This window comes from Brassica rapa, chromosome A05 (assembly GCF_000309985.2).
Source record: "Brassica rapa cultivar Chiifu-401-42 chromosome A05, CAAS_Brap_v3.01, whole genome shotgun sequence".
Classification (NCBI taxonomy): Eukaryota; Viridiplantae; Streptophyta; class Magnoliopsida; order Brassicales; family Brassicaceae; genus Brassica; species Brassica rapa.
In genome coordinates this window covers 25,750,536-25,775,345 of record NC_024799.2, presented here as the reverse complement: position 1 = coordinate 25,775,345, position 24,810 = coordinate 25,750,536, and the positions used below count along the sequence as shown (strand labels likewise).

The following is a 24,810-nucleotide window of genomic DNA, read 5'->3' as shown; positions in this document are numbered from 1 at the left end:
TTTACCAAAAAGGGTGGATTAGATCATTTTGAGATATAGGTGGTACATAGTGGATATATATGTAAATCGGGGATGTAAATCGTAAATATATGAACTTATGGGATACCTAAAGTCAAAACTAGCTTAATGGGCCGTCACGCTCGAGAACAGTGGGCCTGTAAAACTAAACAGTATGATGTTTATAAGAAAAGCGTGCGCAAAGCTTGCCGTTTAACTAGAAGGTTGCTAAAGTGTAAAACCTCTTTCGTTCATTTCAGATTAAACCCCAGAGAAGTTGAAAGAAACTCGTAGTCGTCAATGGCGTCTGCTCTATGTAGAACTGCAAGCCGTCTTCGTCCCGTGCAGCTTTGTCATCGATTTCGCGCCGTAAGCGATCTACTGTCTCCGTCGTCTCCGTCTCCGGCGTGCATCTCCGATCATGGAGATTTCTCTCTTCCTCGATCGGTTCGGCATTTTCTTCCTAGTTTTTCGTTTTTTCTATATCTGTTAGGTTTCATCGCCGTAACTGCGATGTTTGTTTTGCAGATGTTTACACTTAGCTGTGGAATCGAACGGTTGAGGATGGATCAGAGACGTTTACTGAGCACTTCTGCTTCTGATTCTACCTCTAAGCCTAGCTCTGGCGAATCGGAAGCGAAATCTTCCGGTGAGAACGAGAAATCTGGTGGATCCGAGGGTTCAGATGGCGGTGGTTCCGATCAGAAAAGCGACCGCGCGTCTGGGAAACACGCGCGTGGAGCGGTACTTTATTGGCTTATTTGGTTAAATTTGGTTTAAGTTAGATCTCTCGTCTCTATGGTGTTTGATAGTGGCATTTTGGTAAATACACAGCCGGTTTCGTGGATGAGCTTCTTCTTGCTGTTTGCTACTGGAGCTGGATTGGTCTACTACTATGACCGCGAAAAGAAACGTCATATCGAAGGTACTCTTCTTATGGTGAGTTTACTTTTTTTTTTTGAAGATATAAATATAATCAGAACTTGATCATGTAAGCTACCAATGTGTTGCATCATGGAGTCTATTCAGTAATGGAGCTTTGAAATGTATTGTTAGAAAATCTTACTAATTGAATGCATGATTTGTAGCTTAATGTGCACATGCCCTTGGTCCTTGAGTTTAATTAAACTACTGATCTGGTTAGTGATAAAACTTGACGTGGTAAAGGAAATGATCACTTCAATCACTCTGTAAATGCTTAGTGATTTCACGTTGACTTGTTGTGAAACCCTGTATCTACTAAAAGCTTATTGCTTTTTTTTTCTGTTCTTATGTGTGTATATTGACTCGGGTTCTTGTTGTTGCCCCTAGATATAAATACCAATTCTAAAGCGGTTAAGGAGGGACCATCTGCTGGGAAAGCAGCTATTGGAGGACCATTCAGCCTTATAAGAGATGATGGGAAACGTATCACGGAGAAAGACTTGATGGGAAAATGGACAATCTTATACTTTGGGTTCACACATTGTCCTGATATCTGTCCTGACGAGCTTATTAAGCTAGCTGCTGCCATTGACAAAATAAGTGAGTTGATGACATTCTTTTTCATTTGTGTGGTTACACATTGGGATATATCGTCTTTAATATTCAATCACATTTTACACAGAGGAAAAGGCAGGAGTAGATGTGGTGCCGGTGTTTATCTCTGTGGATCCTGAAAGAGACACAGTTCAACAAGTGCATGAATATGTCAAAGGTAGATTATCTTTTTTATCTCCTTAAGATCCATTCGTTTTTTCTAAAATGAAAATGCATATAGTTGAAATATTTTCTTGTAGAGTTTCATCCGAAATTGATTGGGTTAACCGGGACCCCTGAAGAGATCAAATCAGTGGCCCGTTCTTATCGGGTTTACTACATGAAGACGGAAGAGGAGGATTCAGACTATCTCGTTGATCACTCTATAGTCATGTAAGTGTATTTGTTAACCCTTCACATAGTTTTTTGTTTGGACTTCGTATAATTATTAGCAAGAAAGCCGACATGCTCAGTCACACATGTTGACTTGCACAATATATATACGATATTCGTGTTGTACTTTTGACTCGGTACTGGTTTGTTCTTTTGTTTTGTTTGGGTTGGAGTTTTAATGTAAAGAACATGTGTTGTGTTGTGGGTGAAGGTACTTGATGAGTCCAGAGATGAATTTTGTGAAATTCTACGGGAAGAATCATGACGTTGACTCGTTGACCGACGGTGTTGTAAAAGAGATTCGACAGTACCGGAAGTGAAGAGCTTTCCAAGAACACTTGAAAGGAAAAAAAAATTGATTAAAAACTACATAATTCACCATTTTGGATTTTCTTGTTCATCATTAATAAAAATTTCTCAGTACACATTACACAAACACGGAGCTTGTGCTAGATAAAATGGTGCAGCCATCAACATATGGGGCTTTTAAAGCCTTTGATTTGCTTAAATTTTGAATCAATATGCATTTTATAGATATTATATTTTGTCGTCATTGTTTATTACAACCTTTAGTGTTGGTGAGATGGGTAATAGCTTTAAGAGCAAACTTCGTGAACAATCGGCATAGATGTTCTCCACCTCGGTGGAGTTGTAAATGAAGCGTATGAATCATTAAGGCCGTCGAGTAATGAAACCAAACTGTAGATATAGTTCTGTATCAGTTGAAAGTAATACATCAAATATAATAGAGAAGTGAAGAACGAGACTCAACCACTACGACCTATTCATATATTGCTAGACCTCTTGGGCTACACGACAGACCCTGATATATTTTCCAATTTGTTTGTTTTTGAAACATTGGGACCAAAAAGAACGATGTATTGAAAGAATGATCTGAAATTTTAAACTCAAGCATAGGAAAGTTGTTTTAACGACTCCCTCCTTTTGTCCTTGTAGAGCATAAAAGTCGCACGCGGAGACAAGGGACACACCTCACCAAACGTAAATGTATAGAGTTCCTCAAACCGCCAAGTTCGCAGAGGAGACAATGCACACCCATCAAAATCCGTAAAGAGAAGAAAAGCTCACTCACCTGAACAGATATGAAGTAGTTTGAATCAGATCAGATGGTGGAAATGCATCACCATACCCATATACATATGCCACTACATGACTCGGTATGAAAGAAAGAAAGAATAATGAGGGATCAGAAACTCACTTGAATACTATTGCTTCGTAAGGGATATGCAAACGAACAATGAAGACGCAAACAGACATTTAATCACGGCAGTTTTAAGGCTTGCTTCACTTGTGCAAGCTCTGATGGGTGCATCCTACTTATGGCAGAATTGAAGGCATCTCCATGAAGCGTAGAACATGTCTGAAGATTCTCACGCATTGAGTTCTCCAGTGATATTTGGTAAACTGGATCTGAAACTCTGATCTGATTAAGATTGGAAAAGACATTTTGCGTTATAATCAGTTGTTTTCTGGAAGCTAATTCGTTCAAGACAACAACAAAGGAACGATTAACCTTTACCTGACTTTTCCGCAACTCTTTGCTAGGTGGGGCTTCTTCTCCTTGAGACCTGCCTGAGCTCATTTCACCGCTGGAATTACAAATTGTATGTTTATCAGATAAGAAATACTTTGTGTTGCTAACTTCGCTTGGAAACTATATACTTCTACAAGACAAAATATAACCTTGATTCTTCTTCTGTTAGATCTTTATCTCCACCAAGGATTACACTGGTGCATGTACTGTTTCCAGAAACACGATTAGTTATGTAATGTAGATAGATAAACCAAGTTTTTAATATTCGATTGTGCAAGCCTGTACCTTAGTATTTGATCAAGCTTGTCAAGAACTTGAGGCATTCTAAGTGTAAGTATTATGGAAAGAGCCAATCCAAATGTCTTCTTTTGCATGGGAGTCGCATGATCCACCTGCACAAGAGTAGATGTAATAACAACATTAGTCGGAATACACGCTTTGCAACACGCAGAGCAGTTTGGAAACGAGCTATTGTTTGGGATTAAAAAAGGAGGACCATTTAACAAAAGGTTCCCGCAAGCCCATTGTAAAACCAGTTAAAGTTCCGGAAAGCTGATTAAACAACCAGTTATCGTTCAAGATAAGTGCTCCACTGACCTTGTCGAGCCAAATGTCGGTGAGGCAAATGAGTACGTTGTCTTCGATTGTGACCCCTGCTTGTTGGAGTAACAACGAGAGAGATGGCTCAGATGTTAACTGGGCCAAGTATGTGGTGTTCATCACCAGAATCCGTGCCAGAATAGCAGCTGAGGACGCTTTAACTGCAGTCTTGGCTGGATCTCGGTCATCTCCTCCACTCAAGCAAATAATCACCAGTTTCTGAGAAATAAAAACAAGCAACTCCATTAAATGTTTCAAGGAAGAATATGAATCTTCCATCATTCAAAAGAAAACTAGAAGTTTACCTGCAAACAGCTGTTGATGAGAGGGGGCACTTCCACGGGAAAACACTATTCCAGACATGAGAAAATGTTTACATCAGAAAGTTGCTATTTGTCCAAACTTTCATACATATACACATATATACACAGTCATGACAAAAAATATACATTGTGATGATGCCATAGAAGCTCCATCACTGGTCAATTTATATGTATACGAAAGTAAAAAGATAAATGCAGCGTACATGCAAACTTAACATAAGAATACGTTTCTCATGAAAATTTGTTTCGCAAATTGGAAAGAGAAAAATTATACGTACCTGAACTAAGATGTCAATCACCGGAAGAATCGAGAGTAACCCCTTATCATTTACATTTCCAACAATAAGATCAAGAATCTTTGCGACACTTGAAGCATGCATATTAAGAAATTCCCCTCCATTTAAAATGATGTACGATTCCATGATACTGACAGCAACCTACATTTGGTTAAGATGTTAGTGAAAAATTTTGGGTAGTAAATTTGAATGTCTTAAGGTATGATTGGCAATATGTTTCAATAGATCTGAGCACACAACACTACGTAATTAATGAATCACAACATCAACTCCTTGAAAACTTAAGAAGTTAACCTGTAAGTGATCAAAACTTCTTTCAATGATCTCCACCATATAGGGAAAGCATGCTAATAGCTGGGGCACCATCATAGGAGCATAAGAAAGTGTAGTCTCCCATAACTGCATATGCAGCGCATTGTCATTTTTGTATAATACATCTATATCAGCAGAAAAGAAAGGTATACGTCTTATCAAGTGGAAACTTACTGCCATGCTATCTTCCAGAAGGTTGAGTGCATCAGGGCTGTTAATGTCAATGCCCTTTTGGAGAATTGGGAGCAGAATGCTATAGCAAATAGGAGACTGATAACCAAGCGCAATCACAAAATTCCGCAGTGCAACAAGAAGCTGAATTTGTAGAAGGCTTTCACCAGAAGATTCCTCCCACACCTGTTCTTAAGACAAGCACACAGATAATAAGATGTTATTTGCGCACCAAGATAAAAATAAGTACATACAGAAAAGAATGCCACTATACCTTCTGGAAGAATTGGATTAACTTTTGTGCGTACGGAATGACTTCACTAACATGACCAATAAGAACAGAAATCAAGTTCAGGACTTGAACCTGAGAAAAAGAAAGGATCGTTAGATGGACAGACAGAGATCCGTATGCGTCACTGGAGGAAGTAGAATGACAAGAATGGAGTGCTATAATGAATTTGAAGCAGCTACATCATGTACCTTTGAATCGAATTCTTGAACTTCCTCAACCAGTATGAAACATGACTCCCAACAGATTGGAAGAAGATCACGGAAACTTTGCTCCGAAAAATTCGCATCCTCAACGTGTAAGCATAATGACCTACTAGCTGCCAGCTACATAAGTAAACAGACAATCTCAGAGGCAGCTAAAATACAAAAAAAAAAGGGAAGAAAATCCGACCTTAATGCAAGACAGAAAGATAAACGCAACAAAAATGAGATAGGATGAGACTACCTTGACAGCGAGGTCATTGTCTTGCAGCAATTTAATCAAAGAACAATACACTTCTCTTTTTGTGTCATCTTTAATCTGAAAGGTTATTATCATCATCCACAAACAATCACTCAGCAAATTTTTAATACGAAAGCTAATAAGCTATTAACAAAGGCCAACCGAGAACTAATCCTAGTAGCCTCTTGTTACAAAGTTTCCAACAAATTATGCTCTTAGATGATTATTCCTGATTAACACAACTTATTCGGACAAGATAAGTTCTTTTTGCATATTATGCTTTAATCCTCGTTCATGTACTGATAAGATGCCTTTTCAACTAAAGCCGAATTGAAATAACATTACCTCTGAAACCCAGTGTCCCAATATCATAGCAACTTTTCGGTGGATGATACGCCTATTTGGATGGTCATTTGACAGCTCAAGGGATAGTGCACCATTAAACCTGCAGCCAGATTATCCGATCATTAAGAACGTTATTACTTGATTAATAAAAATCTCTTATCACATCACACAGCCATGTTTAAAGGAGATGAAAAACGTCTAGACATTAGAAGATCAAGAGCATACCAATCTCTGAAATTAAGATAATTCGAGAGCTCATAGTAGACGTATGCAGTAGCAGCATATGCTGCATCTTTCAGAAGCAGCGCTGGTGTGATTTCAGTAACCGAAGGGGGGCAGTTATTCATTGCCTCCTGAAGGATGGACACAACAATAGGTCCTAGGAGCTGTTCACAATAATGGAGACAGAAAGAATAAGCATCAACTTATATCAATTAGAAGAGTTCCTATCTCTACTTTTATGGTTTAATAGGTTTAGAAGACTTTTCCGAACAGGATGAAGTGCTTAAGACTATCTACTACTTACTTGGCTGTAGTTCTCAAACAAAACCATATATAGAGCTTCAGCACAAGGTCTCAATTTCTCAGACCACTGAATCATGTCCTGCTCATGATGAAAGGACTCAGGGTTCTGGTACCACTCCTCTAGATCACTTGCTGTAAGAACAAAATACCTGTTGGAATGTTGATGATCAAAGTTTAGCAAACTATTTTCAAGCCATCATTCAAATGACCACCATATAGTAGTGATTGTTCGGAGGCAGAAAAACATGACAGCATCACAGTTTACACCAAAACAAATAACTTGATGCATGCAATATTTTTACAAGCCAGAAGTCCCCGATAGTAACAATCCCTTCTCATCTATTCCATGCACGTCAAGCAATTTATCTTTAATGTTAGCTTATCTATAATGTTACATAGCTGAGTATGTCCATACAATATATTCTTATAACTCTATGTGACGAGACTGAGAACAGAGATACATAGATATACGATCATCATGGGTGTATAAAATCTCTATTTTCATATTACCTTACTAAGAACGCATGAAATAATGCAAAACCAACAGCGTTGCCGCTTTGTAAGTAAGAGGGAGCCAAATAACTTGGAATCATACATCTTATCGTTGGTTAGGGTGTTACCTTCTTACTAGTATGTTGCACAAAAGAACAATCCTTTCATTGGGTAGAAGTGAAGACACAATGCCACTGACTGTGTTTGAAGCATTCTTCTTCCTCTCCTCAAATGTAACTCCATTTTCATTCATCACTCGACCAGTTAGACTAGGCTTGTATTCTTTACATTCAAGCACAGATTTCACCATCACCATACACTGAATAAAAAACTCTTCAAACGGCAACGATGCCTGTTCAGGATCTGTTATCTTGTTTAAGCAGAAATCCACCACGACTGGAAGAACACATTTATCTCCAAATGAATAAGGATGTCTGCTTTGAATTGCGGCTAACACTTTCATCAGCTTGACACATGCCTTTTTTACAAATTCCCAGAATTTAGGATCTCGATTATGAAAAGATGAATCTGCATGAAGACTCTAAACAAGTTAGCAAAAGCGTATATATGTGGGGTGACAGGTTAAAGAGAAGAAATGGAGGAAAAACATCCTCTTTAATACAGGATTCTAGGTGCATGTGTCATATGTATGAGAAAAGAAAAAAGAAAGTGTTCAAAAGCCAAAAAAAAAAAACTCACAATAAGGAAGAAACGATTGAGCAGCGTTCAAGAGCACAGGCGAGACTTCTTTCACTTGTTTAATCTCCTACGAGAAAAGAGTTAGATGTATATTATATATCTGCATGTAGAGTAAATGTCTGAGAGCAATAGCGAATTCTATATTCCAAAATAGTTATCCATCTATTAAGGTTACAATCAGCTTAACTATCGGAAGATAGCAGAAGAAATAGGGGGCACCATTGAAAATATACAACTAATTCGTAGAAGGAGAAGTATAGTGTGTCTACCTGTATACTTTTGGCATCGCTTTGAAATCCTGAGATTATGAGTTGTCGCACTATTTTCAAACATAAAAACCACCTCTCACAAGTCAGGAAAAGCTCATCGTGATGCTGCTCAGCACTATTTGAACCATAGCTCTGAGCCATTGATGAAAAGCCACGTAGAATGGTTTGGACATCAGTTTGCCAGAGGTGCCAACTAAAGTCGAAGAGTTGCGACGAGATCTGCCAATAAATAAAACTGGACCACGTCATTAACTATAACAAAAAAAAATACAATTTCTGGTAGCAGACACACCTCAGCGAAATTTTTCTGATCTGCGGTGAGACGTTTAGTAGACAATTCCTTTAGGGTTCGAAAAAGGATCATAAATATTCTGTGTGAAGCAAGAACGTCAGCTGAGTGAAGCTGTTGCGCTAGTACCGAAAAGAGGTCAGGCCTAAAAATCATGAAGCAAGAAAAAACAGTTATTTTACTAAGAAAGATACTATCACCAGTTAATTTGAGTTATGAAGAAAATGCTGACCATTCCTTAGGATAGTCAAAGCGGGCTATCTTCGATATGAGAACAGCCAGCATTTCCGCTATCTGCCATTAAGCTAAATAAGTAAGATACATTTCCACTAAATGTCGTAGTCGATGCAGTCACAGAGAGCAAAACGTTACAACACCTTGTAGTTCTCTTCTCGCAAGTGAGACAACAGCTTCTGCCTCAGATGAATCTTCTCCTCGTTGCTTATACCCCTGTGAAAATCGCCAACAAGAGTGTCAACAACGTCCTATAAAAATTTACAAATCTCACGCCATTTACACATCTAAAAGTCTAAACTAGCCAGCTAAGTGTAATCTAGACTCTACTCTAATCCAAGTTGAAGCACTCTGATCAGTAAACAGGAACTTACGAAGCGTTTCGTCTGCTCTTCCAATAACGGTTGATACTGTTCTTGAAATACACAGACGCCATCAATCTAACGTCCACGTGAGACACCAAATCCTTAGACGCAATCACTTCCTGCAAACCAAAACGAGAGGCAATGAGTAAATCAAAATCAAGCTAAACCACAAGAGCATTTAGGTTTAGAAGAAACGAACCATGAGGCAAGAGCAGAATCCAGGCCTGCTCTCCGACTGAGCCAGAGCCGCCTCCGCCGGCCGCCGAACGTTCTCGTCGCCGCTCATAGAGTTCGCTAGCAATGAGTACATAGCCGGTAAATCGGAAGCTGACAACGCCATCAGATCCGTGACCTAATAAATCCAAAGGAAGCCTCGAGGATGAACCCTAGGGGGTTTGGTTTGAGACGACGATGATGAAATCGCACGGCGGAGAAAAAGAAGATCGTCTCCTTCCACGTCGGCTTCTTCCTCCGTCTGTCCAACCTCTCTCTCTCTCTCTCAAGCTCTCTGAATCATGTAAACAACAATGCAACAAAGGACAATGAACTTTTTCTTTTTCATTTTCTTTTTTCACAGTCAAATGAAAATAAATACTTACCGTAGCATTGATCGGATTCCGATCACCGAGCCGGGGACTTTAACTTGGGCCGTTGGTCCAATTTTAAAAGGCCCAATTACTATAGCGCGTGTTGTTGTGGGAGCGTGACAAATAACCTTTCGCTTGCTAGAATCTTATTGGTCGAGATACGTGGGAAATCATCATATTTGCCACGTGTAAATCCCCGCCTTAAATTAAACTGAAACCCACCGGAATTTATTTTCAAAACAACCCCAATACTTTTGTAGTGACTAATTTTCCCCCACTAACTTCTTAACATAATTTAAGAATTGTGTGCTCTTTTGTAACTTTTATAATTAATGGGCACATTCTAAATTAGTTAATAATAGTAAGGGCATGCTTAAAATACGCAATGCTTCTTTAAATCCAGAGAACCTATTTAAGGAAATATCCTCTCTCGAATTTTCTCGAAACGTAGAGCTCTCTGTGAATAATATACACCGTTCCGAACAAGAAGAAGAAGAACCAGAAGATAAAGAGAGAACAATAAGAAGAAGAAGAAGATTCGCAGGCTATTCTAACAGGATGGTGAGAACGCAGTTGGTGGTATCTGTTGTGCTTGTCTCGACATTGTTGCTGTTGAATACAGAAGCGAAAACCGTTGATCCCTACAAGGTAACATCACGATTCTTCTGTAGTTTGCAGTGATGGGTTTCGGCTATAATTTCAAATTGAAATCGAAACCGGTCGACTTTGATTTAGTTAGGTTTTGCTAGAAGTTCCTTAAGGTTTCATACGTTTGATGTGACTTTTCAGGTTCTTGGAGTATCTCGAGATGCAAAGCCGCGTGAAATCCAGAAAGCTTTCCACAAGTGCGTACCTTTCTATTTCTATTATACTCACTTGTTAAGTTGAGAATTCAAAACCAATGATACAAGAATCTCAAATGATTTATTTTGTTTTATAGGCAATCTCTGAAATATCATCCAGATAAAAACAAAAATAAGGGTGCTCAGGAGAAGTTTGCTGAGATTAATAATGGTGAGTATCTGTCTTCTCTCAGCACTAGCTTGTGTGTATTGATCTGGCTTTGACAATTGTGAATCCTGGTTTGTGTACAACAGCTTATGAGATCTTGTCTGATGAAGAGAAGAGGAAGAACTATGATCTTTATGGGGATGAAAAGGGACAGCCTGGATTTGGATCAGGCTTCCCCGGAGGTAATGGTGGCGGGTATTCATATTCTTCAGGTGGTGGACAGGGTGGTGGTTTCAATTTTGGAGGACCGGGTGGATGGCAGAATATGGGCGGTGGTGGTGGCGGTGGGGGCGGTTCCAAATCGTTTTCCTTCTCATTTGGCGGTGGTGGTGGCGGTCCTAGTGCTAGTGGAAGTTCCTTTGGTTTTGGGATGGATGATATCTTTTCCATGTTTGGCGGCGGTGGTGGTGGTGCTAAAGGAAGAGATCAGTTTGGTGGATTTGGTGGGTTTGGTGGCGGCTCATCAAAGGCTGAGTCTGGGTCAAAGAGAGGTTCGGTTGCAACTGTCAAAACCGTAACTTCTCAGGTTTATAAGAAAGACATTGTGGACCAAGGGATGACTTGGCTTTTGCTGTCTTATCTTCCATCTCAAAGAGGAACCCAGTACCATGAATCGGTCATAGAGGAAGTTGCTGAGTCACTGCAAGGAGCGTTAAAGGTAAAAACATGTGCTTGATGAGCGTAGTTTAGTTAATTTTAGTTGTGAACATGGTTGATCTTCATGTTTTGGATTTTGTTTACAGGTTGGGCGTATAAACTGTGAAACAGAATCCTCTCTTTGCAAACAACTTGGCGTAGTTCCTCGCAGGGCTCCAAGGCTGTTTGTTTATTCATACACATCAAGTGGTAAAGCTACTTTAGCGGAATATACTGAGGAGCTTGTTGCAAAGAAGGTGAAAAGCTTCTGCCAGGAACATCTACCGAGATTCTCAAAAAGGGTTGACCTGAACACCTTCGATGTCTCTGCTATTAGCTCACAAGGGATTCCTAGAGTTATGCTCTTGTCAACAAAGAAAGACACTCCTGTCATCTGGCGTGTTCTTAGTGGCTTGTACAATGGACGCTTTGTCTTCTACAACACAGAGGTATGTTACATTTTTGGCTTTGAATCTCCTGGTCCTAGAACTTATGATCAGTGGTTTCTTGGTTCCTGTCATGATCTTGTAGGTTCATGATGCTTCTGATCCGAAGGTTAAGAACCTAGGTGTTGACGCGTTTCCAGCGATAGTTGGCTGGTCATCAAATGGTGAGAAGCAAGTCTTGAAGACAGGGATCACTGTGAAGAATCTGAAAACAGCTGTCCAGGAGATTGGTAAGTTGCTAGAAGCATTTGAGAAAAAGAACAAAAAGGCCTCTTCAAATAGTCAGTCAGGCCAAGCAAAGAGCGAGCCCGTAGAAAAGATACATCTTCTCTCGAGAACAAATTTCGATTCCATTTGTGGAGAGAAGGTTCCTGTTTGTATTATCGGTGCCTTCAGATCTTCACAGGGTAAAGAGAAGCTGCACTCAATATTGTCTAAGGTTAGCAAAGTGTTCATCCCCTTTGCTTTTTTTCTATAAATAGACCTGTATGGTTCTTTGACATGATTGATCAATAAATCTATAATTCCTTGGTCCTGTTCTTTGTTCAGGTGTCACAGAAGTCTTTGTCTAGACGACAAGCTTCGGGAACAGGCTCTCAGGACACGGTTTCATATTCCCTTGTAGACGCGGAAAAACAATCTTCGTTCCTGAGCTCATTTGACAAATCAGAGTTCAAAGCATCTGACAAGGTTCTAATAGCATACAAGCCTAAACGAGGGAAGTTTGCTACGTTTAAAGGCGACATGACGATGGAAGAAGCTGAGAAATTCGTAGCGGCTGTTCTGAACGGAGACGTACAGTTCTCAAAGACAAGACAGAAACCTCAGATCAAGTGAAAGTTTTGTTTCCTCAGGGGTTAGTTTACATGAGTCCCGTGGAGGTTCTTGTAATTGGAGTCTGTGATGAAATAGTTTTATAGGAATAGAGTTTACATAAACATGGAACTGAGGTTAATTTGTAATTATTATGAATGTAAACACTCTGGAGCATAATGCTCTAGAAGAGTATAATGATGGTTGGTTCACAATCACACAACAATTGTCCTAACTCCTAAGTGAAGAAGTAAGTTGCACTCTTGAGATCAGAATCACCAATTTTTTATGAACCCTTCCAGACCTCGGATTCCGAAAACCGGAGAAAAAAATCATTAAAACCGGCGAACCAGTCTTTCCTTACTAAACCGGTAGTCTTCTGGTTCAAGTTAAAATTAAAACCCTCTGGCCGAGTCAGAGGGTGTGTGTTTAATCAGCAAAAGAAAAACCCTGATTCTTCTTCTCCACATTGTCGCGACTTCTGGTGTTCTCTTCTCATCTTCCTCGCGAATTCGATTTGCAGGTAGTCGTTACACAGCTCAGCTTTAACTTTCAGGTTATTAGAATCATTATAGTTTCATGAATAGATTAGAGTTTAGCTCACTTGTTTCAGCTTATCTTGAGATCATGTTCACTAGATAGGATCATGAATTGACAATGCTATGTTGTTCCACACTTACAAGCCCATGAATCCATTAAGGTTCAGCATAGTTTGAGATTGTGTCGGGTTGTCAATGCTATGTTTTTTAGAACGTATTATTTTATCAAAAATGGTTTTTCAGTCTGTTATAATCTTATTGGTGGGTTTAGATTAAACAATCTTTAAGGTTATTGTAAGACTAATCGATGGGTTGTGTCATTTTTGTAATATTAGAGGATGTATAAACCGTTTTGGTGTTGTTGCAGATGGTTATATGCGTGTTGCTGAGCATCATATATTAGTAGATAGGCCATCTTAGACATCATGGGAATCCAAAATCTTTTATGGCAAGTGACGAAGAAAGCATTCACTGGAGGTATCATAGGGGTTACTATTTCAGATAGATGTTGTAGCGTTGTTCCCGTGAGAGGAGATTCCATGTCTCCCACTTTGAATCCCCAGAGAAATTCTTATTTAGGTAAGTGTTTGTTAGAAGAAAATGCTCCGAAATTAATTTTGTTTGATCCATACTTCCTTCTTATTAGACTTTTAATTCTTGATGCAGATGATTATGTTTTGGTAGAGAAATTTTTCCTTCAGGATTACAAGTTTGTGCGTGGTGATGTTGTAGTGTTCAGGTATGTTCCCTCTAATGCCAAGCCACTTTTGAGTTGTCCTTTAAAAAGAGATGATAAACTATATAATGAGTAATACTTGATTTACTACATGTTGGTCACTTGTTATGTCTTTTATTGAACACTTACAGCATTGGCAAATGTTATTAAAAAATTAGTTCACTAGAGCCTTACAAAAAGCTGTACCTTTTAAATATGTTGGCCATGGAATCAAACTCTTTGGATTCAATTTTTTTTCTTTTGCTTCCAAAGCTCCGTGTTTTTTTTTCTGGTTCGTTCAGGTCTCAAATATGTTTCATAATGTTTCTCCGACATTGTGATATATTTTGAATTACATAATTGAGGTTCTGACAATGGGATATTTTATATTTGTGACAGCTCTCCCACTCATTTCAAGGATAAATACATAAAGAGGATAGTGGGGCTGCCTGGGGAATGGATAAGTAGTTCACGGGATGTGATCAGAGTCCCAGAAGGACATTGTTGGGTAGAAGGAGATAACAAAGCTTCCAGCTTAGACTCAAGAACCTTTGGCCCTGTAAGTTCTCTGCTTCTTCAAAGAATCAGGTGATATTCTTCAAGGCTTGTCACTTGTGACTGATGCGTATAAAACTTGTTAATGCAGATTCCTTTGGGTTTAATTAGAGGACGGGTGACTAGTGTCGTGTGGCCTCCTCAAAGAGTAAGCAAGATTAGTTGATAAAGAGAAGGAGAAGAAAGGAAGAAAAAGGTAAAGTTTCTTCCTCCTCCATACGAATATTCCCTTTTCCTCAAGATTCTTTATCGTGGAATCTGCTTTACACCAAAAGAATGATGATTTTATCAGAAAGATGTTTTTTTTTTCCCATTTTTCCATAATTGTAGAACTACGTGCTCGCGCTTTTTGTAGTGTGCATTTTATTTAATCAAATGGGTCTATTCATCTCCATGTTCCTCAAGATTCTCTACGAAAATAAGTGTGAGCTAGAACTAAAACTCGAAAACCTTTACTTCTCGTACCGGAATCAAAAGTCTCATTATTTTGTCTTGGACGCGATGTAAAGGTTTTAGTTCTAGCTCACACTTACTTTGGTTCTGGTTAGCTACGGTTATCTAGCAAAATTTATTTATTGAACCGGTTATCTTGCTGGTTAAAAACTCCATTAATTGAAACTGAACCTAATCCACTACTCATAACCCGTGGGGATAGAGATAATCAGATAAGTAACAAGTGTCATTCGTTAATTTAATTTGCTTGGAGAGAACGGCCATGGGCCGTAGTAGCCCTTGCTATTTAATCCAAAAAAAAAAAGAATATTATAAATGCATGAGAAAAAATTCGAAACATTTCTCTCTGGGCGTTTCTCCTTCGGGTAAGATCAGTTTTTGGCTTTTCGTCCTCGATTTTCCTCTGGCGTAAGATTTTTTTCTCTTCTTCGCTTGAAAATTCCTGGGAGATAGATCAATTTTAGTTTCCGTTTCTCTCTCCCTCCTACTTTATTGTCACTGGGCGTCTTGCGAAGTACGCAAGTTTCTAGTATTTACCTTTTTGATCGGAAGCTTTTTATTTTATCTCCCGAGATGAACGCGCTTGATATTTGATTGTGTTCTACGCGTTTGTGGTAATTTTTCTCCACCATCGTTATTCGTTGGTTTATTTCTGTGTTCAATCGACGCTCCTTAGTTTTATTGGCGTATCGGATTAGAATCTGTTGACGGAGAATTGAGATCTATTGGTGTTTTTCTTTTGGGTGTGTGTGTGTGTTAAGATAGGTGGATTTGTTGAAGATGGGAAGACTATTCGTGATCGACCTCCAAGGAGAAACTTATAGCTGTAAACATTGCCACACACCTTTCGCACTTACCGATGATCTCATCTCCAAGGTTTGTTACTCATTTCTTTGAATTTTTCTACTCCACGCCTTGTGTTTTCAGTGCTTCCATCTCAATTTTACTGCATTATTTGCTATCCAATATTTGATTCATTGTTAACCTTTGCAAGAGTGATTCCTTCAATGCCCCTATTATCTTCAATGCTTCCCTATCCACTTGTGGTTGTAACAACAATATGCACAACTACTTCTCAGAGATTATATTTTCTTCTAAACTCTGTTTGAACCACACACAACTTTCATTTTTGAACTCTGATCAAATATCAACATTGGAATGGAAACTGACCCTTCAAAAATCTTGTTGATCCTCTCGAATTGACATTGAGACCAGATGATTGAACACATACAACCCTCTCATTTTCTTGTTTTGCTTTTCCTGTTTGGATTGATGAAACACACCATGCTTTTGTTCATATTTGAATGTTTATCAACTAATGTTTCATGATCTGATTGTGTATTGTTTGCAGTCATTTCACTGCAAGCATGGAAGGGCTTATCTTTTCGAAAACGTGTAAGTTGTTACTACTTTGAAGATGAATCTGATCAAACCATTGAATCCTCCTGACAAGGCTCCCTTTTTTGATAACCAAATCTCTTTTTGGGGATGTCGTTAGTGTCAATGTGACTGTTGGAGAGATGGAGCATCGCATCATGATGACTGGCTGGCACACTGTTGCTGACATCTTCTGCGTTTGCTGTGGCTCTCTCGTTGGCTGGAAATACGTACAAAATACTACAAGAAAAACTCATTCTTCTCAACAACTTCCTTTTTGATTCTTGATGCTGATTCTCATTTTGTCCCACAGGAGATCGCATACGAAAAGTCTCAGAAATACAAAGAAGGAAAATTCATCATTGAAAGGTTTTTGACCATTCAACATTTGACTTCTTAATATCTCTCAATACTCCAAACAAAAAGACCATCACAAAGCTTACGTTGGAAGTGGTGTAATCAATGGTGAGCAGGTTTAAAGTGCTTGGACCCGATGGAGGCGGGTACGACATGAACGAGGACGAGCCCATGATTGGAAGTGACGAAGAATAAAACGGGCTTCCCTTTTCTTTTTACCAGCCCATAGTTATTGGAGATACTTGGCAAGTGATCAATGCAAAAACTCCACAATTTTTTTCGGGTAAGCAACCAAATATTTATAAACTTAATTGTAATGAGGAGTACTAAAATCGTTTTCAGACACTAACTTTAGTATATGCATGCTTCTACTTGCATGCCTCTTGTAACAAGAATCTATATAAATGAATTTCCTAGCGAAAATATAGATTTTATCTGGACACCTTACTGAAAGCGACACATTAACTTAGTGATGATGACAACTGCGAGCTACATAACATGGTTTTATGTGGTTGAAATGGAAGACTAATCGAACGATGAAGAGTTTTCTTTCTTTAAGCTATATGTTTCCTAGTTTGTCGTGAAGATTCGCTGCCAGGCCTCCACACCTGGCTTTCAACGTCACACTCGTATCTAGTGTGGGATACAAAATGTATCGTACCACAATTATTTTTAACACCTGAAGAAGACAAGTAGCCTTTTCGTAATTAAATATCATGGTCATGGGCAAAGACTGCAACAACGTGTCCCGTGAGATCCTCTTTGCGGTTTGAACCCGATGCTTCGTGTTCTGTTCAAACTTTTCAAAACCATACTCAATTAAATTAAATACAAATAGGAGAAAAAAAACAAGAGAGATGGTACGAATAAGACCTGTCTGGTTTGAATTTGGAATTTTTAAATTATTACCAAATAATAAATTAAAATAAAATAAAAACTCCTCGAGACGAACATCTTCCCCACCTTCTTCTTCTTCAACTCAAAAAACTTCTTTCTCTCTAGATCAAATTTAAAAAAAACGTTTGTGGGTTCTGATCATATGTTCTTTAATGGTTTGCTATGATTCTCATTCTTCTAGTCTTTTAGCTTTCTTGAGGGTCCCATTAGTGTGATCTCCTCAGATCTGATTGGTCCGATTCTATTTTTAAATTTTGTTTTGGAGATTTTTTTTCTAGTTATTGTCTAAGTTCGGACACGAGACCAACAAACCTTCAAATCAAAAAATGTTGACACACGACAGAGATGAAGAACTCTCTATGTTCCTTGAGATGCGTCGACGCGACAAAGAACGTAGAGGAGAATCTCTTTTAACAGGTTATATTACCATTTGTATATATAGATATATGTCTCAGCAATGTTGTCTTAAACTTAAACTGTGTTTTGCCTCTGTTAGGATCTGATAGTACTAGTATCAACGGAGCGTTGACGACTGCTGCTGCTGCGGCGCTCTCTGGTGTATCCGAAACGGTGTCGTCTCAACGTTATCCTCTCCGGAGAACCGCAGCAGAGAACTTCTTGTACTCAGAGAATGAGAAATCCGATTACGATTGGTAATGTTTCCATTTTTATAAAACAAAAAAAATAATATCGATCTCGTAATCATCGAATGTCTTGTCTTGTCTGATAAATCTTATCATTTTTGTTGTTGGTCTTGTCTCTTCTTCAGGCTGCTTACGCCGCCAGGCACGCCTCAGTTTGAGAAAGAGTCACATAGGAGCGTAATGGAACAGAGTGAGGCTCCCAATTCTCGCCCCACGAATCTTAAATCTCGGGTATGAAACTTGTTTAGACAGAAGTGATTCATGTTTTTTTTTTAAATGTCTCTGGTCCAAGCATTGATTAAACTCTTGTTTGGGTTCTCAGTTAGGGAACTGCCGTGAAGATAAACCCCAAATGGCATCATCCTCGTTAGCTGGACTCAGAAGACCGTCTTCATCTAGTAGCTCAAGGTCCACGAGCAGACCTTCCACACCAACCAGAAGGTCTACAACCCCAACCACAACCACTTCCACAACAAGGCCTGTGACAACCACTAGAGCTTCAAACTCTAGATCCTCAACACCCACCTCACGTGCAACATTAACTGCTGCACGTGCTACTACCTCCGCAACGGCTCCACGCACCACAACATCTAGATCAGCTACTCCAACTCGGACTAAGACTCAGCCTTCTTCTGCACCTTCTAAAAAACCTTTATCAAGGTCGGCCACACCAACCCGCAGGTCTCCAACCCCGACCGGTCCATCAATAGTTTCGAGTAAAGCTCCCTCTCGAGGGACTTCTCCAACTCCAACCCCGACCGGTCCATCAATGGTTTCTAGTAAAGCTCCCTCTCGAGGGACTTCTCCCACTCCAACTGTGAAGTCGTCGAAGCCATGGAAGCCGCGGGAGATGCCTGGATTCTCATTAGAAGCCCCACCGAATCTGAGGACCTCTGCATCAGATAGACCAGTCTCAGCTACAAGAGGCAGACCTGGAGTAGCCTCTGCACCAGGCTCAAGATCAAATTCCATAGAACGTGGCAACGGCGCCGCCAGTAATGGCGTCGGACACGCAAGAAGGCAATCTTGCTCCCCGTCAAGAGGCCGTGCTCCTGTAGGGAGCAACAACGGGAGCCTCCCAGGTGCACGTGGGCGAGGAAAGGCCAACAACGGCGATAGCCCAGTGGCTATGGGTAATAAAATGGTCGAGAGAGTGGTGAACATGAGGAAACTAGGTCCACCACGGCTAACAGAGAGCGGTGGTAGAGGAACGGCCAAATCTAGCTCTGCTTTTAACAGCCTTGGCTATGGGAGAAACCTCTCCAAGAGCTCCATCGATATGGCCTTGAGACATATGGTACGATCACTCTTTAGTCTTTACAATACTATCTCTTTTCATTTTAGTTGATGTTTAAGATTTTTGCACAGTGATTAAAAAAAAATACAATTTTTTATATAATTTATCTTGGTTATAAAAATAATATTAAATCAAACTAATTCAACCATTAAAAAATAATGCAGTATTTTGTAATTTCACTTTACATTAAATTTTATCTAAAATAGTAAGAACAGATTTATCATGCAACAAAATTTTAATTTAAATACCAAAAAAAATAAAAGAGGGAGTATTTGTTTTCTTCTTTTAGAGTAGCATTGGTGTTAATAACAACGTTACCTGTCGGCTTTGTACGTGTGTAGGATATAAGACGAGGCATGACAGGGAATCTCCGGCCGCTTGTCACGAAAGTTCCGGCATCATCAATGTACAGCGTGCGAAGCCGGCCGAATAGTGTCACCAACTCTCCGATGGCTACGAGCAGCACTGTCAGCTCATCCGAACCGAACTTGGACAACATCAACATTTTGTGCTTAGATGGGAACGATGCTGAAAACGATGATCTTCTTAGCGAGAGAAGCTTTTCTTCTCCGCGAGACCAGTTCCCTAAGTTCACATCTTGACTTATAAGTACAATATATCGTATGTTCTTGTTTTTGGTACCATACTTAACGTGTCTGTAATCGAACATTCGTAAAGTCTATGAAACTCATGTGTCAAATGTCTTTTTTTTTGCTTCATAAATGTCTCTTCACAAAGCAACTTTAATGTGGATAAAAGCTACATGAATTCACCTGTATACCTAAATTGTACATAACGTATAAAAACACTCTTAAATCGTAATGTAGTTTTTGTAGAGCTTTGATGATGAAGATCAATCCGGTTAAGTTTAAACCGAGACTGGTAATGTCAATTGAGCTGAAGATTGAAGAGGGCAGTTTGTCCAGTTTGACGAGGAGAGTTAGCTCATGGTTTATGATGTATTTAGTCAGCTTAATATATGTAATTAGTCTCTGATATATAAACAGTTCCGGCCGACATGATAATAAGTATTTTAGCGGCTACAAAAGTTTTAAAAGTGACTTTAGCTTAGTGTATCTAAGAGAAATTACTAATACTGGAGGTGCTGGATTCAATTACCCTGATTGCATTCATTTATTTTCAGCCTTTTGTTTTATTTTGGCTTGTACCCTTCATAAGTATAGGACCGGCTCTGTATATAAAGGGCATATGTGGTTAATCCTCTCTCTCTTGTGAGCTACATTCTAGAGTGAGTAAGAGAGAGAGAGAGAGAGAGAGATTCTTTGAGTTTGTGATTCACTTGTAATCGAGAAGAAAATAGTGGATTGCTGGGAAAGTCCAGCACGAGACGTAGTATTGTTACTTTTCAGAGGGCCTGAACTCGTATAACTTGTGTGTGTCGTCTTCTTTCATATTTTCTTTAAGCGATTGATCGAGAGTGAGAGTCAAGTGTGTTCGTTGTTTTGAGCTCTAGATCCTATCAGTTTTCATCGAATTTTGATGGGTGTGTGATAACCACAATCAATCTCATTTTCTTTTAATCATTATTTAAAAACCACTAACATTACTCAGGTTGCAGTCTTGCAGAGATGATTTGATCTCATTTATCATGGTTTGAACATCGAAAAGAAGCCAAAATGGTTGAGATCACAGCTCAGCAATTTTGATCCTACAATATCTAATGATTTTTCCTGGAATCAGTTCTGCGTAAGAGCATCTCCAATATAAAACTTTATTTTTCTTCCAAAATAGAATAAAAAAGAAAATAAAATAAAATTGCTTCAATCCAACTTCATATCACATTCTATAGTAGAGTTATGAATAAACAAAAAATATATTACTCTATTTATGGAATAAACTTCATTAGGAATGAGATATGAAGTTCGATTGGAGCATTTTTTACTCTATACTTCATTTCACTCCATTTTAGAATAAAAAATGGAATGGAGTCAAAGATGCCCTAAAGAAATGATGAGTCTCTTCAGTAACCTGTGTCCCCTTAATCTCTCTCGTGTTTTGTATGTCTCTTGATGTTTAAGAAACCAAGTTGTCTAGTGGTCAAATCTCCAGTGCTTCCAAAAACAGCATTTCAATGGAGTACTATTCGTGGTGCTTGGAGGTAAGTTGTAAACGTTTACTTTTGAAGCTTATTATTATATTTGCAATAGTTTATGATGATCACCAAAGATGTCATTCGGTTTAGTTGTCTTTGACATGCAGTATATCCTATGTCGCAAAGGACAACTGTGTTCAAAATAATAATTGGCATGATTTGCAACATTCCTCTGCATTTGAATGATTGAAACTTATTAGTTTATAATATGAACCGTCGACAATAATGAGATAAGTATAGTAGTTATATACGTCAAAAATGAAAAGATAAGTATAAGGAAAAAGATTTTATGCACCTAACTATGCTTTCGATTGTCAAAATCAGTAGATGCTTCCATAACTTGACATGTTGTGTGGATGAAAATGTAGGTGAGACTTATTCAATCCTTTCGTTTTCTTGATTTAATTTTCAATTTAATTTACTTTATTATAATGGATTTTGATTAGACGAAATATTTTATTTTCAAAGAAACCCAACGATTTGATATATTAGGAAAGTGCCTCACACATCTAATATCTAGAACTCACTTTTAGTACCTTCTTACCATTTCCAAGGGGACTCTATTTTTTCTCTATAATTTACATAAAAATAGAATAACTCTATTATAGTGTAACTTTTGCTCCAATGGTATTACTCTATAATATAATTACTCTATTATAGAGTGAAATATAGAGAAATGTCACTTTTTCACTCTATAATATAGAGTAAAATATGTGATTCCTATATATTCTACTATATAATAGAGTAACTCTATTATACAGTAACACCATTGGAACAAAAGTTACACTATAATAGAGTTACTTTATTTTTGTGAAAATTATAGAAGAAAAAATAGAGTTTTATTGGAGATGCCCTTAGTTACTGGCCTAGTGCAACGAAACTATTAAATAAAGATAGCTAATGTTTTTATTTTTCAGTCGAGATGAATCTGATATTTAAACAAACCTAACTCGAACAGAGTAATTCAGACTTCTTTTTGTCAATAACTTTCAAATATTAAATTAAATTTAGTCGAAGTATTTTTATTGGTTCGGTGTTAGTTACCTGGAAAAAAGAGAATGCTTCATATGCATGCACACTTTTAGCAATTCACTCCATACGAAATTATAAAAATCGTTATAAAAAACAAATATTATAAAAACAGTGAACTAAATACAAACTACAAAACTACGGTTATTGTAATTATCTAATTTCAAACTTAGACAGAATATAGCCGATGGGAATTTCAGTCATTTTAAACATATTAGAATATCCCATTTCAAATCGAAATGATATATTTTACAAAAAATTCGACATGATATAAAATATATATATATATATATATATCGCATTGTTCAAATGAGTCTATCTAATCTCTGCATGAACTGCTGAGAAGTTTCGCCTGCACGCCGCAGACTAACCGAGTTATTCTACCTTGTTAGTTGTGGAAATAATCAAAAAGAGATGATGGAAGAAAAGTCGTCAAAAGATATGAGTCTTTTTAAAAAAATAGTATTAGCAAAAATAAAGTGTTGGAGAATCATGATCGCTTATTTAAGGTTATGGTCCCCCATTAATTTAGTTACATAACGAAAGTAATAATTAATTAATAATATATATCGTAGTCTAACGTAGACTTCATCGCTCTCTGGCGGCTCAAAAACTTTTCAAAAGACGACAGCTTCAACACCAAGCAAAAAGTTTCTCACACACACAGATTATAAGACAACAAGAAAATAAAAACACGTTCTTCACAAACTCATTTCTTCCCCTAGCTTCAAAAATGGATAGTGAAATAGCTAAAAAAGTCACGGCGGTGTTTGATCACCGGCGATTAAACCGCTCCGGTTCATCACTGTTCACAGCCTTTGCTGCCTCAGTAATAGCTCTGATCGTTTTCACGGTCGTCATCGTATCCAACTTAACGGTGAGAGAGATCTCGGAGGTGGTGAAGATAGAGATCAAGACGGTTGTTCCTTACTTACCTCTGAGATCAGAGAGAGAGCTGAGCGCTGGCAAGAACAACTACACGATCAAGCAGATTACCACAGTTAAAGAGAATAACAATCTCGAGATTCTCGAGACTTTTGGAGGCAAAGGCGTGTCGGAGAAGTTTCAGCAAAGAGCAACAGAGTTTCTGAGAGATGATTGTGACGTCAGTTTCATGATGACGTGGATCTCCCCTGCTGATAAGTTCGGTAAGAGAGATGTTTTGTCTGTGGAAAGCGTTTTTAAATCACATCCTCGTGGTTGTTTAATCATTTTATCATCGACGATGGATTCTCCTCAAGGGTTTAGAGTCTTGAAACCGTTTCTTGACCGCGGTTACAGAGTTACTGCGGTAACTCCTGATTTACCTTTTCTCCTCAAGGACACGGCGGGAGAGTCGTGGCTTGAGGAGATTAAGACAGGGAAGAGAGATCCCGGGAAGATCTCTTTAGCTCAGAACCTCTCAAACCTCATGAGACTCGCCTACTTGTTCAAGTTCGGAGGTGTTTATTTGGACACCGACATGATAGTGCTGAAAAGTTTTAAGCCTCTGAGGAACGTGATCGGTGCGCAGACTCTCGAACCGGTTTCGAGAAACTGGACGAGGCTGAACAACGCGGTTTTGGTCTTCGACAAGAGCCACCCTCTCTTGAGGAAATGTATCGAAGAGTTTTCGTTGACTTTCAACGGGAACGTTTGGGGTCATAACGGACCGTATCTTGTTTCACGAGTGGCTAGAGCTGTTGAGGGAACGGTTGGTTATAACTTCACCGTCATGACGCCTCCTGCGTTTTATTCGGTTAATTGGATTGAGATTGGGAAGCTCTTCAAGGTTCCGAGAACCGAGAAGGATAGGAAGAGAGTGGAAGTCAAGGTTCTTGAGATGCAGAGGAGAAGCTACGGGTTGCATTTGTGGAATAAGTTTAGTAGTAAATTTGAAATTGAGAAAGGTAGTGCCATGGATAAAATCGTTTCGGATCATTGTGTGATCTGTGAGAAAGTCTCTGTATCATAATACTTTGTAAGTTTATTACCATTGTAGAATAGCTTTTAGACTGTAATTAACAATGAAAACGTTATTGATCATTTTCCTGATTGAAATAAACTTCGACCAACTCTAATTAATCAATCTCCAGGTCTACACCAAACAAAATGTACTTTTCTCAACCGAATTTCAATTGAAGACTTGAGGTTGACGTTACAATCATGGAATTATTATTTTCAGTGTTCAAAAAGGAATAGTCACTAACGATGACTTAAGGCATATCGTTAGGCGCTAAGCTAGC

General features: G+C 38.6%; 7 protein-coding genes across 14 annotated transcripts; 6 read left to right on the top strand and 1 right to left on the bottom strand.

Moving 5' to 3' along the window:
* Positions 1–206: 206 nt before the first annotated feature.
* On the top strand, positions 207–2,461 carry LOC103870575 (protein SCO1 homolog 1, mitochondrial). The gene is made up of 7 exons (XM_009148720.3): positions 207–444; positions 526–741; positions 832–922; positions 1,309–1,521; positions 1,604–1,693; positions 1,776–1,908; positions 2,120–2,461. Exons 1-7 carry the CDS (start codon positions 298–300, stop codon positions 2,226–2,228), a joined length of 999 nt encoding a protein of 332 aa, XP_009146968.1. The 5' UTR covers positions 207–297; the 3' UTR covers positions 2,229–2,461.
* Positions 2,462–2,745: 284 nt separating this feature from the next.
* Positions 2,746–9,456, bottom strand: LOC103870574 (importin-11). The gene is made up of 24 exons (XM_009148719.3): positions 9,316–9,456; positions 9,126–9,235; positions 8,895–8,967; positions 8,750–8,811; positions 8,521–8,662; positions 8,229–8,447; positions 7,960–8,026; positions 7,389–7,788; positions 6,770–6,917; positions 6,469–6,629; positions 6,244–6,343; positions 5,902–5,976; positions 5,646–5,780; positions 5,440–5,529; positions 5,169–5,351; positions 4,977–5,081; positions 4,665–4,823; positions 4,369–4,413; positions 4,061–4,282; positions 3,749–3,855; positions 3,613–3,669; positions 3,449–3,518; positions 3,128–3,352; positions 2,746–3,001 (listed from the first exon to the last, which is right to left on the bottom strand). Exons 1-23 carry the CDS (start codon positions 9,454–9,456, stop codon positions 3,191–3,193), a joined length of 3,033 nt encoding a protein of 1,010 aa, XP_009146967.2. The 3' UTR covers positions 2,746–3,001; positions 3,128–3,190.
* Positions 9,457–10,106: 650 nt separating this feature from the next.
* Positions 10,107–12,844, top strand: LOC103870573 (dnaJ protein ERDJ3A). Its single transcript, XM_009148718.3, has 7 exons — positions 10,107–10,351; positions 10,493–10,548; positions 10,644–10,717; positions 10,801–11,372; positions 11,458–11,799; positions 11,882–12,235; positions 12,346–12,844. Exons 1-7 carry the CDS (start codon positions 10,262–10,264, stop codon positions 12,631–12,633), a joined length of 1,776 nt encoding a protein of 591 aa, XP_009146966.1. The 5' UTR covers positions 10,107–10,261; the 3' UTR covers positions 12,634–12,844.
* A 156-nt stretch (positions 12,845–13,000) lies between these two features.
* LOC103870571 (mitochondrial inner membrane protease subunit 2) lies at positions 13,001–17,050 on the top strand. 5 transcript variants are annotated; one of them, XR_004458317.1, is made up of 8 exons: positions 13,001–13,128; positions 13,516–13,727; positions 13,815–13,887; positions 14,263–14,422; positions 14,510–14,614; positions 15,633–15,747; positions 16,223–16,617; positions 16,722–17,047. XR_004458317.1 is itself a non-coding variant. In XM_009148715.3 (5 exons), the coding sequence occupies exons 2-5, from the start codon at positions 13,574–13,576 to the stop codon at positions 14,582–14,584; spliced, it is 462 nt and encodes a 153-aa protein (XP_009146963.1). In that variant the 5' UTR covers positions 13,022–13,132; positions 13,516–13,573; the 3' UTR covers positions 14,585–14,812. The 5 variants fall into 5 exon arrangements, 1 of the variants encoding a protein (XP_009146963.1); XR_004458315.1 differs by having other exon boundaries at positions 13,022–13,132; positions 16,722–17,050; XR_004458316.1 differs by having other exon boundaries at positions 13,043–13,165; positions 16,722–17,050.
* On the top strand, positions 15,136–17,041 carry LOC103870570 (protein yippee-like At3g08990). Of its 4 annotated transcripts, none has more exons than XM_009148714.3 (6): positions 15,136–15,236; positions 15,633–15,747; positions 16,223–16,266; positions 16,370–16,478; positions 16,562–16,617; positions 16,722–17,039. In XM_009148714.3, exons 2-6 carry the CDS (start codon positions 15,652–15,654, stop codon positions 16,798–16,800), a joined length of 384 nt encoding a protein of 127 aa, XP_009146962.1. In that variant the 5' UTR covers positions 15,136–15,236; positions 15,633–15,651; the 3' UTR covers positions 16,801–17,039. The 4 variants fall into 4 exon arrangements, with proteins under 4 accessions (XP_009146962.1, XP_033147915.1, XP_033147914.1 ...); XM_033292024.1 differs by having other exon boundaries at positions 15,196–15,236; positions 15,637–15,747; XM_033292023.1 differs by lacking the exon at positions 15,136–15,236 and adding an exon at positions 15,263–15,385.
* A 454-nt stretch (positions 17,051–17,504) lies between the features above and the next one.
* Positions 17,505–20,221, top strand: LOC103870569 (flocculation protein FLO11). The gene is made up of 5 exons (XM_009148712.3): positions 17,505–17,919; positions 17,999–18,155; positions 18,272–18,377; positions 18,469–19,443; positions 19,785–20,221. The coding sequence occupies exons 1-5, from the start codon at positions 17,829–17,831 to the stop codon at positions 20,043–20,045; spliced, it is 1,590 nt and encodes a 529-aa protein (XP_009146960.1). The 5' UTR covers positions 17,505–17,828; the 3' UTR covers positions 20,046–20,221.
* A 737-nt stretch (positions 20,222–20,958) lies between these two features.
* On the top strand, positions 20,959–24,645 carry LOC103870568 (lactosylceramide 4-alpha-galactosyltransferase). The gene has a single exon (XM_009148711.3). The coding sequence runs from the start codon at positions 23,319–23,321 to the stop codon at positions 24,537–24,539; it is 1,221 nt and encodes a 406-aa protein (XP_009146959.1). The 5' UTR covers positions 20,959–23,318; the 3' UTR covers positions 24,540–24,645.
* Positions 24,646–24,810: the final 165 nt, after the last annotated feature.

Excerpts from the sequence above, each read along its gene's own strand:
- LOC103870569 (XM_009148712.3), top strand. The coding sequence starts at position 17,829 with ATGTTGACACACGACAGAGATGAAGAACTCTCTATGTTCCTTGAGATG. Across the intron at positions 17,920-17,998 it reads AGGAGAATCTCTTTTAACAG|GATCTGATAGTACTAGTATC; the intron begins GTTATATTACCA and ends TGCCTCTGTTAG. Across the intron at positions 18,378-18,468 it reads CCACGAATCTTAAATCTCGG|TTAGGGAACTGCCGTGAAGA; the intron begins GTATGAAACTTG and ends TTGGGTTCTCAG.
- LOC103870571 (XM_009148715.3), top strand. The coding sequence starts at position 13,574 with ATGGGAATCCAAAATCTTTTATGGCAAGTGACGAAGAAAGCATTCACT. Across the intron at positions 13,888-14,262 it reads GGTGATGTTGTAGTGTTCAG|CTCTCCCACTCATTTCAAGG; the intron begins GTATGTTCCCTC and ends TATTTGTGACAG. Across the intron at positions 14,423-14,509 it reads ACTCAAGAACCTTTGGCCCT|ATTCCTTTGGGTTTAATTAG; the intron begins GTAAGTTCTCTG and ends TTGTTAATGCAG.
- LOC103870574 (XM_009148719.3), bottom strand. The coding sequence starts at position 9,456 with ATGGCGTTGTCAGCTTCCGATTTACCGGCTATGTACTCATTGCTAGCG. Across the intron at positions 9,236-9,315 it reads GATTCTGCTCTTGCCTCATG|GAAGTGATTGCGTCTAAGGA; the intron begins GTTCGTTTCTTC and ends TTTGGTTTGCAG. Across the intron at positions 4,824-4,976 it reads GAAGTTTTGATCACTTACAG|GTTGCTGTCAGTATCATGGA; the intron begins GTTAACTTCTTA and ends AACCAAATGTAG.
- LOC103870570 (XM_009148713.3), top strand. The coding sequence starts at position 15,652 with ATGGGAAGACTATTCGTGATCGACCTCCAAGGAGAAACTTATAGCTGT. Across the intron at positions 15,748-16,222 it reads CCGATGATCTCATCTCCAAG|TCATTTCACTGCAAGCATGG; the intron begins GTTTGTTACTCA and ends TATTGTTTGCAG. Across the intron at positions 16,479-16,561 it reads CTCTCGTTGGCTGGAAATAC|GAGATCGCATACGAAAAGTC; the intron begins GTACAAAATACT and ends TTTGTCCCACAG.
- LOC103870568 (XM_009148711.3), top strand. The coding sequence starts at position 23,319 with ATGGATAGTGAAATAGCTAAAAAAGTCACGGCGGTGTTTGATCACCGG.
- LOC103870575 (XM_009148720.3), top strand. The coding sequence starts at position 298 with ATGGCGTCTGCTCTATGTAGAACTGCAAGCCGTCTTCGTCCCGTGCAG. Across the intron at positions 923-1,308 it reads AAAGAAACGTCATATCGAAG|ATATAAATACCAATTCTAAA; the intron begins GTACTCTTCTTA and ends TGTTGCCCCTAG. Across the intron at positions 1,694-1,775 it reads AGTGCATGAATATGTCAAAG|AGTTTCATCCGAAATTGATT; the intron begins GTAGATTATCTT and ends ATTTTCTTGTAG.
- LOC103870573 (XM_009148718.3), top strand. The coding sequence starts at position 10,262 with ATGGTGAGAACGCAGTTGGTGGTATCTGTTGTGCTTGTCTCGACATTG. Across the intron at positions 10,352-10,492 it reads AAACCGTTGATCCCTACAAG|GTTCTTGGAGTATCTCGAGA; the intron begins GTAACATCACGA and ends GTGACTTTTCAG. Across the intron at positions 11,800-11,881 it reads TTGTCTTCTACAACACAGAG|GTTCATGATGCTTCTGATCC; the intron begins GTATGTTACATT and ends ATGATCTTGTAG.